General features: G+C 46.8%; 1 protein-coding gene across 1 annotated transcript; it reads left to right on the plus strand.

Moving 5' to 3' along the window:
- Positions 1-3856: 3856 nt before the first annotated feature.
- Positions 3857-9764, plus strand: LOC135900458 (uncharacterized). Its single transcript, XM_065429956.2, has 3 exons — positions 3857-4250; positions 7992-8096; positions 9567-9764. The coding sequence occupies exons 1-3, from the start codon at positions 3960-3962 to the stop codon at positions 9702-9704; spliced, it is 534 nt and encodes a 177-aa protein (XP_065286028.2). The 5' UTR covers positions 3857-3959; the 3' UTR covers positions 9705-9764.
- Positions 9765-10190: the final 426 nt, after the last annotated feature.

Below are 10190 nucleotides of genomic sequence, written 5' to 3' on the forward strand. Positions count from 1 at the left end.
TTCCTTTCAACATTGTCCTCTTTTTTTCTGGATATTGTGTAGACGGCAGCTTTACAGTTTCGCTACAGGGATAAATGTGCGCTGCTACACCTGGGGTCATTTCAGACGTGCACATGTTCTTCATTCTACAAGGGTTTCTACCTTAGCCTTAAGATTACGCCAGTGCCAATCCTTGAATGCCAAAGCTGTTGTGGACGACTAGGGGCCAGACAATGAAATCTTCCTTACCTCAGTAAGGAAGCCTTCATTGCAGTGAGGCTACCTTATGTCACTCTGAAAGGTTCCTTACTGAGGCGCCCTCGGTGAAGGCTTCCTTGGTGCTTCCTTGGTACTTCCTCAGCATAAGAAGCCAAACAATGAAACCTTCCTTACCTCACTAAGGAAGCCTTCATTGGGGTGAGGCTACCTTATGTCACTCTGAAAGCTTCCTTACTGAGGGGCCCTCGGTGAAGGCTTCCTTGGTGCTTCCTCAGCATAAGGTAGCTCCAAAGCTACCTTCATGCGTCCTTACGCCGCTCCTGGCCCTGAACGAGCGCTTCACCTCACTGCTTAACCACGTGGCATTCGCTTGCGCATGCGCACTGTCGCCCACCTGCGGAGAAGCGCGAGCATGGTACGTCTTGCCAGGCATGTTCGTTTCAGTCACGCGTGTGGCATGAAAGCATTGCTAGGCGTTGCTAGGCGTTGCAAGACGCCGGCGTGCCAGCGTTGCTGGAGCACATCAAGTTTTGCACTGTAATGCGCAACTTTTTTTTAACTTTAGTAAACGAAACTAGAAGAAAGCGTCCACGCTTCTCTATATTAGCTATTCAATTTAAAGATTGTGCGACGATACAACATTTTTTAATAGAATAATGGTGTTCGCGGAAAGATTTGAAGAGATAATCTCGAATCCAGGCACGCGGCAACCGCTCCTTAGGTGAGGACGGGTGAAGGGAGCTTTCAGAGTACGCTTGCTTCCTCCATCGGTCCTTCGCTGTAAGGAGGCCTCACGTAAGGTTAGGAAGCGCTCGAAGGAAAGGAACTAGGGGTGTGCGAATATTCGGAATTTTGAATACGAATCGAATATTTTCCATATTCGAAGCGTATTCGATTCGAGAAATCCATGTTCGGAAATTCACGAATATCCGAGGACGGCCGAATAACGGTGGAAACGGCGAATATTCGGATAGACTGCGAATAATTGAGCAATTAACCAATTGTATGCTTGCTCCGCATTCTCCTAAGAACATGTTTATTAACTGAGAACTTCGCATGATCCGCTCATTATCTGTATGCTCTGTTTCAGTCTATCTGCTTCAGGCATTTGAGACATGATCAGTTTCGGTTTCTTTTTCACCAAGCTTTAAAATTCCAATTATTTTGGAATGCCCCATTGCCTTGAAGGTTGCAAAGGCAACTCAGGGTTGCCTTTGCAACCCTGAGTTGCCATTATCTGTATGCTCTGTTTCAGTCTATCTGCTTCAGGCATTTGAGACATGATCAATTTCGGTTTCTTTTTCACCAAGCTTTATAATTCCAATTATTTTTGGAATGCCCCATTGCCTTGAAGGTTGCAAAGGCAACTCAGGGTTTGCTAACATTGATTCAAAATATATCAAGGCTCTTTGTGCGGAGTGGCCAGCCTAGGCATGTTTCTTGTTCCGCGCTTTATGGCCACAGTTCATCAGGCATCTGTTCAGATGATCTGGCTGAAAAACCTTGTGACAAGGGAGCTCCAGGAAGCCGTCGTGGAACACCGTGGGGACACTGCCGTGCCAGCGCCGACTTCGTGTCCACTGGTGGCATCGAGTGTATGGAATGCTTTTGACGATCTAGTGATGAACAAAGAGAAGACACATTTGGCATCTGCCCCTGAGGGGGAAGTTACAGACTACGCGCAAAAGCCTCTTCTGGAAAGGGGCATGAATCCTTGTGAGTGGTGGCAGTCCATTGGCCGCTTCAGGTACCCGCTTTTAAGTGCACTCGCCCGGAAGTACTTGGCGATCCCTGCCACTTCAGTTCCTAGTGAAAGAGTCTTTTCTACCGGTAGAAATGTGACAGTGCATAGAGAGCGTTTACTTTCTGGCCATATTGAGCAGTTAATTTTCCTTCACGACAATCTGTAACAAGCGTTTTACCTGACTGAGGGCATTACCTGAGTCCATTATCTATAATTGAGTACCTCTTTAATTTGAAGCAACCTTCTAAAATGCAATGTTATTTTTAAAAGGGTAGTAAAGCTATTGTTACCTCTCTTGCAATTTTTTAATACTACACATGTATTCGATATTCGATTCGATATTCGAAGAGAGTTCTTCGCCTTATTCGTATTCGATTCGTAATCGAAAATTTCAATATTCGCACACACCTAAAAGGAACGTTTTATCGTTTGGACCAAGCTACCTTCATGCGTCCTTACGCCGCTCCTGGCCCTGAACGAGCGCTTCGCCTCACTGCTTAACCACGTGACGTTTGCTTGCGCGTGCGTGCTGTCGCCCATCTTCGGAGAAGCGCGAGCACGGTACGTTTTGCCAGGCACGTTCGTTTCAGTCACGCGTGCGGCATGGAAGCGTTGCTAGGCGTTGCACGACGCCGGCGTACCAGCGTTGCTGGATCACATCAAGTTTTGCACCGTAATACGCTACTTCTTTAGGTTTAATAAACAAAACTAGAAAAAAGCGTCCACGCTTCTCTATATTAGCTCATCAACTTAAAGATTGTGTGACGATACAACCTTTTTTATTGAATAGTGGTGTTCTGGTGTTCGCCTAAAGCTTTTAAGAGATAATCTCGAACCCAGGCATGGCGGCAACCGCTCCTTACGTGAGGACGGGTGAAGGGAGCTTTCAGAGTATGCTTGCTTCCTCCATCGCTCCTTCGCTGTAAGGAGGCCTCACGTAAGGTTAGGAAGCGCTCGAAGGAAAGGAACGTTTCATTGTTTGGGCCTAGGACGTCGAGCCTAAGGTTGCCAAACACGTATCTTTCACTATACAGGTATTTATACTTGTGTTTTTATCTGCATAGCTTCTCTGACGTCAGCCACTGCCAAGGCCGCAACACGGTATGAGCTCTGATGCTTCTATGTCAGGCAGGCCACTGCGCATCTTTGGTTTTCTAAACATGCGACTTGTTGCGCTTTCTAGTCACCTAACCACAGGCCTAACTCGCAATGCCTGCGTTGGGAAAACGGCGTCAAAGTTCAGCCTAAACGCAACTGTTCACACTGGCGCATGCGAAGTCAAGCCTTCCACAGAATGCGTACAGAGCAGTTTTTTTTTTCTTGCTCGTTCACTTTAAATACTGCTCTCCAAGATTTGTGTTCCGTAGAAAACTGCGCAGCACGCCAATAAGAACCTCAGTTGGTGTAAATTAATCCGGAGTCCTCCACTACAACGTACCTCTTAATCATATTGCGGTTACGGCCCGTAAAACCTCAGAATTCATTGTCTTCACACTACCTTCAAGAAACCTTTCCATTCACTTATATTCTTCGTAATCTGTATAATCCTCGGTCACTGCCCATGCACGACAGCGCAGCATAACGGATTCTCTTCTTTTGACGGCCAGTAAAAAAGTTTTCCTTGCCGCGAGGCGCAAGCAGCTGATTAAGTTAAGCGTGGCGCATTTTCAATGCAAAAATTGAGGCTGCCACGTGTTCTTTTTCACGAAGATTACGCTCACTGCTTTTCTTTTTTCGCTGCAAGCACTTCCTCTGCTTTTTTTTTCCTTGATTATCATATCTTAGCAATGATTCAATACGTTGCGAATTGTCTACCACCACTGTGATAGGTCAGTCTATAACACAAAAGACGAATGATCGCTTTATCAGCGTCACCAGGGGCCCCCCCATCTCAAGGTCCTTAAAACCGGCCGCGCGTTCGCACTTGCTTGCTTTCAAATCCAACCAGGCAACGTCGCTTCGTCCGTCGACCACCATTCGTACTTTTACCAAAGCTTACCGGTCCCTTCCTGCAAGTATGCTGGCTACGAAAACTATGCCCCTGCGACAGTACGTAATGTTCGCATTCCCCTTGCTCCTGCTGCTGTTCTCAGCCTTTCACGCTTCAGAGGTGGCTGACATTTTCGAAGGATGCGTCGAGGAACCGCCACAAGAAGAAAAGCCTGGCGACTGCGTACTCGTGCCAGAAAGCTTGCTGGTTACGACGACGTACCGGGAGTACGCCCACCTAGCCCTAGAAAGCGCCACTATTCAACCGGACCATGGGAACCAGAACACTCTTCTAAATTTGACCCGGGCAGCAGCTCAGGTAAGGAGTGGTCTTTTGGTTACCGAGCAGCAACCATTCCATCTACTTTCAATTTATTCTGACACATAGACACCAGCACCGCCCCGTTAGTTTCTATTTTCTTCCTGCATAGGGTACTTAAACCCGGTTTTACTAAGCCTCAATTTTTCAATGCGGTTAGCAGCAAGAAAACGGAACGTAGCAAACAACGGCGTTGAGCGATTATTCCGCCTAGAGGGCGTCCAGACATGGGAGGATAAGAAGGGCGTCCATGCGGTATACTACTGTAATTATTACCTAACTTAACTTCTGAGGTTTAGCGTGTCAAATTTTCCGATTGTGAGGCACGCCATAGTGGAGGGAGGGATATGGATGAACTTAATCACCTGGTGCTAAATTGCGCCAAATTTCTGCACGCCAGCGTTATTGCATTTCTCCCCTCTTTAAATGCAGCTGCCGCGGCGGCCATCAAGCCCGCAACCTCCTAAAACGAAGCTGCCGTGCTTTGCAATCGAGTCGAGCAACTCGAGCAAGTTTCAGCGTTACAGGGCATGCTCTATCCCTCCCTTAAATTGTGCGACTAGATCACGCCGCTCGACCCGGCCGGCACGCTGGCTGTAGTAAAACTCTTGCTTGAGCTAGTTGGTTCATGCTTGAATGAGCAAAGTTTGTGTTCGTTTGTGTGAATGAGTCGTCTGTGTTCTTCTTCAGTTCTGGCCTATTGCTCCTTGCTCTTCACTCATTCACGCTGGTGGTGCCGCGACGATTCCCCGCGGTAGAGGGCTGACTTTTCGTCGACGCCTAACGCAGGTCACGTGCATGTTACGTCGGAGTATTTCTGCGCCTTCAGGGTGGTTCGAACTCCCGCTTGCTGGTCACTTCGCACGTCGGCCGTGAATTCTCCTCTGAATTCTGGCGAGTCTTAATTGCCTACGGAATGAGTATAACGGCGATCAGATAGTACAGACGCCCATGACATTGTTTAACTCTTTAGCGTGTACTGTTTCTGAGGGCGTTTGCCATGCCGCGTAGACGTGACTGTGGTGCTATCAATTCGCCTCTCCCTTTTTGAGGATCCACTCCACTCAAAATTATGGTCGATTTTGTTTTTCCTGAGCACTGGTCTATTGTTTCCTTGTCTGTAACTCGACGTGAAGTGATCGACACGCAATCCACAGCTTTTATCTAGATAAGAGGCCCGTACTTAATTATTTCACGCATTTTTTGCTACAAGTTGTCTGATCGCATGAAAAAAGACACCGTTCTATTCTGTCAGTGTTCGCGCATTTTTGGACAATAGAGATGCAACCGTTACTGAGTATTTAAAATATAATGCGTTCTCACCTCACGGAAATTCGAAACGCACCGGTAAAAATAAACCACACAGGTAGGAGAAGCAAAGCAACGAGAGAACAACCGACAGTCTAGTGCAGACCCGTCTCCTCTATGTCCAAAATGCCCTCCGTTGGCACATTTACTGGAGCGCTCACTCTTGAATTTTCTTGTGATTGTGTATTCGCCATCATTACCCACACTTATCCGCATCCCTGCACATCGCCTGTTCCTTGCGCTATTGATACGAATGTATAACACCACTTAAGCATTTTAAACTTAGCTGACATTCACATTGGCTATCGCACTATGCAAGTTCGAATTTTCGGTTTTAAGTTGTATCAGTATCATAGTATATAAGCAGCGATTGGCCAGAAAGCGGTCATCTTAAATGCGTACGCGTAAGACGTAGAGCCCTCATGCAAGTTATTTTTATGCAGCATATTGGAAAGGTTAGCTCTGGCATTTGCACCTACGAACCACTGTTGCTTCCTTTTTGTCACTCCAAACAAACATTCAGCCGTGTTAAATCTTCCTCGCCACATATGCACTCGCAGCTAAACACGTATGCTTCATTGTTGCCGCTATTCACGTTGAGCGTCTCTTTAGCACACGCTATGCTCGGGATGAGCTCCGCAACGCGAGCGTATGCCCCGAAAATTAGTGTGAATTTTTCGGAAGAAGTTTCCATCCACAGCGAATCTTCTCTTCTGAAGCAACCGTATCTCTTACATCCATGCTTCTTGAAGGTGTGCGCGGCCGAATAGGAAATTTAAAAGAAACCTGTACTACCATGCGTGATTCCGTTGGTCAACCGACTCGCATGAGACATTATATAAACCGTCATCTGTACGAACGGGAACAGGCATCGCCAATAAAATAACTGCCACGCCCTGCAGAGCAATGGAAAAAAAAACAAGAGCTGACTCTTTTTTTCCTGTTTGCTCCCCTGTAACCCTAACGTCTATTCATGCTTACCTGTCCTCATTCCCAGACGGCAATTATTCGCCAGCGATTACGATGTTCCCTAATGCGAAATTTGAGCGCACCTCTGTGTTTTCGTTTCTTGATATAATGAGGCAAAGAATTTGAGAGACGTGTCGCAAAGTCGGCAATCGCTGAAAATCTGATCTGCGGGTCAAACGCGTCGGCTTTGATACGTACCTCATCGATGGTTCCAGCGTAATCGCAAGTGTCACTTGTCTTCCGGAAAGTACTACACAATTCGCGTCGCGCGCACCATCAGATTACAAAACAATCTCAAACAATGACAATCAACGCGTGTGCGAACCAGACCAAACCAAGCCAAACAAGCGCGAGCGAGAAAGCCGTTGCGAGCAGACGATAGCAGTGAGTGAGAGGTCTTGCCAAGGCCAGCTTTCGCACTGGTCTTAGCTAACGGAGGACATACATCATGATTACCCTACCAGATCCGCTCTTTTTTTCTTTTTTATGCGATCTCGCGCAGTATTACCAGAAACACGGAATCCTTCAAAACGGTGTGCAGGCAGTTCGGAGCAAAGGCACTGTTCGCGTTTCTTGATGCGACGTCAAGCAACTTGTGGACTACGAGGCCGTCTGCCACGCACTCGCACGTTTAGAACAGGCGCTGATTCACTCGTGTAATATCTTTTGACATGAACGTTTGATATGAACCTCCAGTGGTTATGTAGGCAGGTTAGTATAGCTGTATGAGAAAAGAACTAGCAGCGTGTAAGAAGCCTCCACCCTTGCCGCGGCCCCACCGTCAGTTCTAAATTGCACCTTTTACAACCATATATTGTGATACAGTGCTTCACTTATATATAACCAACGATTCACTTCCACATGCCATACCGCGGTGGGCTAGGTAAAGGTTAGCTTTAAACTGTCCTCCGAAGTTGCATCTATAGTATACCGGTCGAAGCTCGCGCTTTAACCTTCGCATCCCGTCAGACATGAGTGAATTGTTTAGTTCCAAACATGGGGGGGGGGGGGGGGTGGAAGCGCCATAAAGTGCAGACTGCGCAGCCTCTTATTTCTGCGCATTTCTCACGGCAAAAAAAAAAACACAATTTCGCAACAAAACGTACACGCTGAGTGGGCTGTTTAGCTGTGAGAAATTACAATTGTTGTTCAAGACGTGGCGAGCTTTCAATATGTTGCACCGCACCCTACACAACGTTTTCCTCTCTACGTTATTCCGAACTTTTATTCACGGATTCCGCACAAGCTTCAATGGTATTGTAGCATTTTGCTTGTCTTGCGCTTTAAACCCAGATTTTCTGTTTCATTTAGCGCACCTTGTCTCCATTTGTCTTTTCTCGCTCACTCCTTTTCTCGCCGAACGTCACTGACTATACGTCGCGTCTTTCGCAGGAAGTGTTCATACTTGCAAACGCTGCGATAACCTCGAATCATACTGTCGCCTTTTTTGCTCATTCCACGCAGCTATCCAACGGCATCGCAATCAGAGTTGAGTTCACCACCGTGGAGAGTGCCTGCAACAGCACCATTGCCTATACCCAGGAGCAGTGTACGCCAATTGGAAGTGAGGTATGTATACTCTCTAAAAGAGGAATCCCCAACTGCGACTCATACCAGTCGTATTTTTGTAGGTACGGAACCATTTGCGTCTGTGCAGCGTGGCCCCGTTAACGTTAACCAAGCTGTTTAATATATTTACAGAATATACGAGCACAAATATTTCGGTGAGCAGTCGCCTGCAGCACCCGGGAGTTGAATTTTCTTTATTGAACCATCCATACTTAGAACATAATTTACGAGTATGTTGATTACTGCGTCTGCGCTTGCTGCACACTACGCGTGTGGTTTCTTTTGGGAAACTGCTCATGTGCGTTTGGGGGATAAAAGTTCGCGGATGTTCTGCACTCAATTTATGACGACAGCGCTCAATAGCGACTACGTGGGGCCCAGTTCCGGCAACCCATCTTCGCACAAGCACTATATGCAATGTCTACCAAAATCAATGATCAGATCAATAAATCTGATTTTTACCAAACTGCCTTCCCGGCAAACATTTAGTGTACAGAAATGTAACTGAACCGGTAGCTGTAATATCGTTTACTTTGCTAGGGATAGAGGGTTCTGAACCACCACGTGTACTAGTTTCACAATATTCCCATCTTTATTGCGTGTATGAGAATAGCCTCATTAAGCTACGAGGATGGCATAAATGATTTCATTGATTTTCCACAACGTTGCCTATACAAAAACTTAGGCGCGCTAATTTCGCCATTCGGGAATACATTTACTGCATTTAGATCTGTCGGTACTGTTGGCGGACAAGATATGGTCTATACAGCAAGGCTGTATATGGCTAGCGGATCCGTCCGTCCAATGTGTCGCCTGTACGCCGAAAACTGCTCCGACGCAACCCCATGCGCATGCGTGCAAACGAGACAAGTCGTGGCGGTCGCTCTCAATGTTACATCTCATAAACCATGACACATGACCTCAATGGCCATATGGAAGCCCCGTGGGATGGCGGCGCTCCTGTGCTGCCATTGGAGGGTGCAGAAGCATAACAAGACCTTTTTAGTGCGCCCACCAATCGTCAACCTACGTCGACCTAGCTCGCCCCGACAGCAAGAGGACTGCATACCTTCTGTTGAAACGGGTGGCAATTGAGCGTTACACGGACGTCAATGCGTCGACCATGCGTCACCGGTCGTGCATAGATTTAACTTTCGCCAAATTTGTCTAGCATAGCAGTACAACCAATTGTAGTGTTCCTCAGTGACCACAAAGCTATAATCACTGGCAACGAAAGAGATAAAATGAAGATTATGAAAACTACGAAGTTAAGTCTGTCTTTATTCAATCAATATAGGAATCCTATACCAACCTCTGTAAATATAGTTGTCAATATAGGCGTCCCAATACAGCTTCGTTCGTTCTACTTCACACAGTGTAAGCGCACTCAATTTTTCGGCGTTTCATCCCTCAAGTTACTGCGTTCATCATTTCGCCTATTACATTGCCATCTTATCCTTTTTGTTACAGGCCAATGGACTCTGCCAGGCAAGGTTCCTGTTCAATGGTACCCTGATGCTTAATCATGCCATGTGTACTCCACGCATGTCTCCTAAAACTTCTCGTCGTTGCTGTGCTGCACTGGATTTTACTTCCGTCAAAGCATGACAGGCGTTCCCTCGCCACATCAGCATACACTTGGGCATTGAATAAAGGTTGTAAGCGCTGCTCTTGTGTAATGTCCATTTACGCTAGCATAAACGCTTGCGGCGACCCTCGAACATTGGCCGGTTCTTAGGCACACGAATGACGATTGAGTTTTCTGGCATGACTACCCAAACCCGACCGTTTCTATCTGCGCAATTGCAGATTTGTTAATACTAATACTACTAGCTTAATAATTTAAGTGGCGCTTGGGTTCCTTTTTTGCGAACGCTCCTGCAGTTTTGTGACAATGGGTGCTCGCTAGTTGCTGCTGCTCTCGCTCACGCCGACACTAGCTCGCACTAGAAAAAAAAAAAGCTGCAGTCTGCGCTCAACGTGACATCTGTGGCGTCAAATATACCGCAACTTACTGTGGAGCTTCCCCATTAACTTACGTCGCAGTCGTGCAAGGTAACATTATCGACTTCACAGATCGATGACCACCGGAGC

The sequence above is a fragment of the Dermacentor albipictus genome, chromosome 7 (assembly GCF_038994185.2).
Source record: "Dermacentor albipictus isolate Rhodes 1998 colony chromosome 7, USDA_Dalb.pri_finalv2, whole genome shotgun sequence".
NCBI classification, from domain to species: Eukaryota; Metazoa; Arthropoda; class Arachnida; order Ixodida; family Ixodidae; genus Dermacentor; species Dermacentor albipictus.

Bases quoted from the DNA above. Each gene is read 5' to 3' on its own strand.
- LOC135900458 (XM_065429956.2), top strand. From the start codon at position 3,960: ATGCTGGCTACGAAAACTATGCCCCTGCGACAGTACGTAATGTTCGCA. The intron at 4,251-7,991 runs GTAAGGAGTGGT...CATTCCACGCAG, and splicing joins TGACCCGGGCAGCAGCTCAG to CTATCCAACGGCATCGCAAT. The intron at 8,097-9,566 runs GTATGTATACTC...TTTTTGTTACAG, and splicing joins GTACGCCAATTGGAAGTGAG to GCCAATGGACTCTGCCAGGC.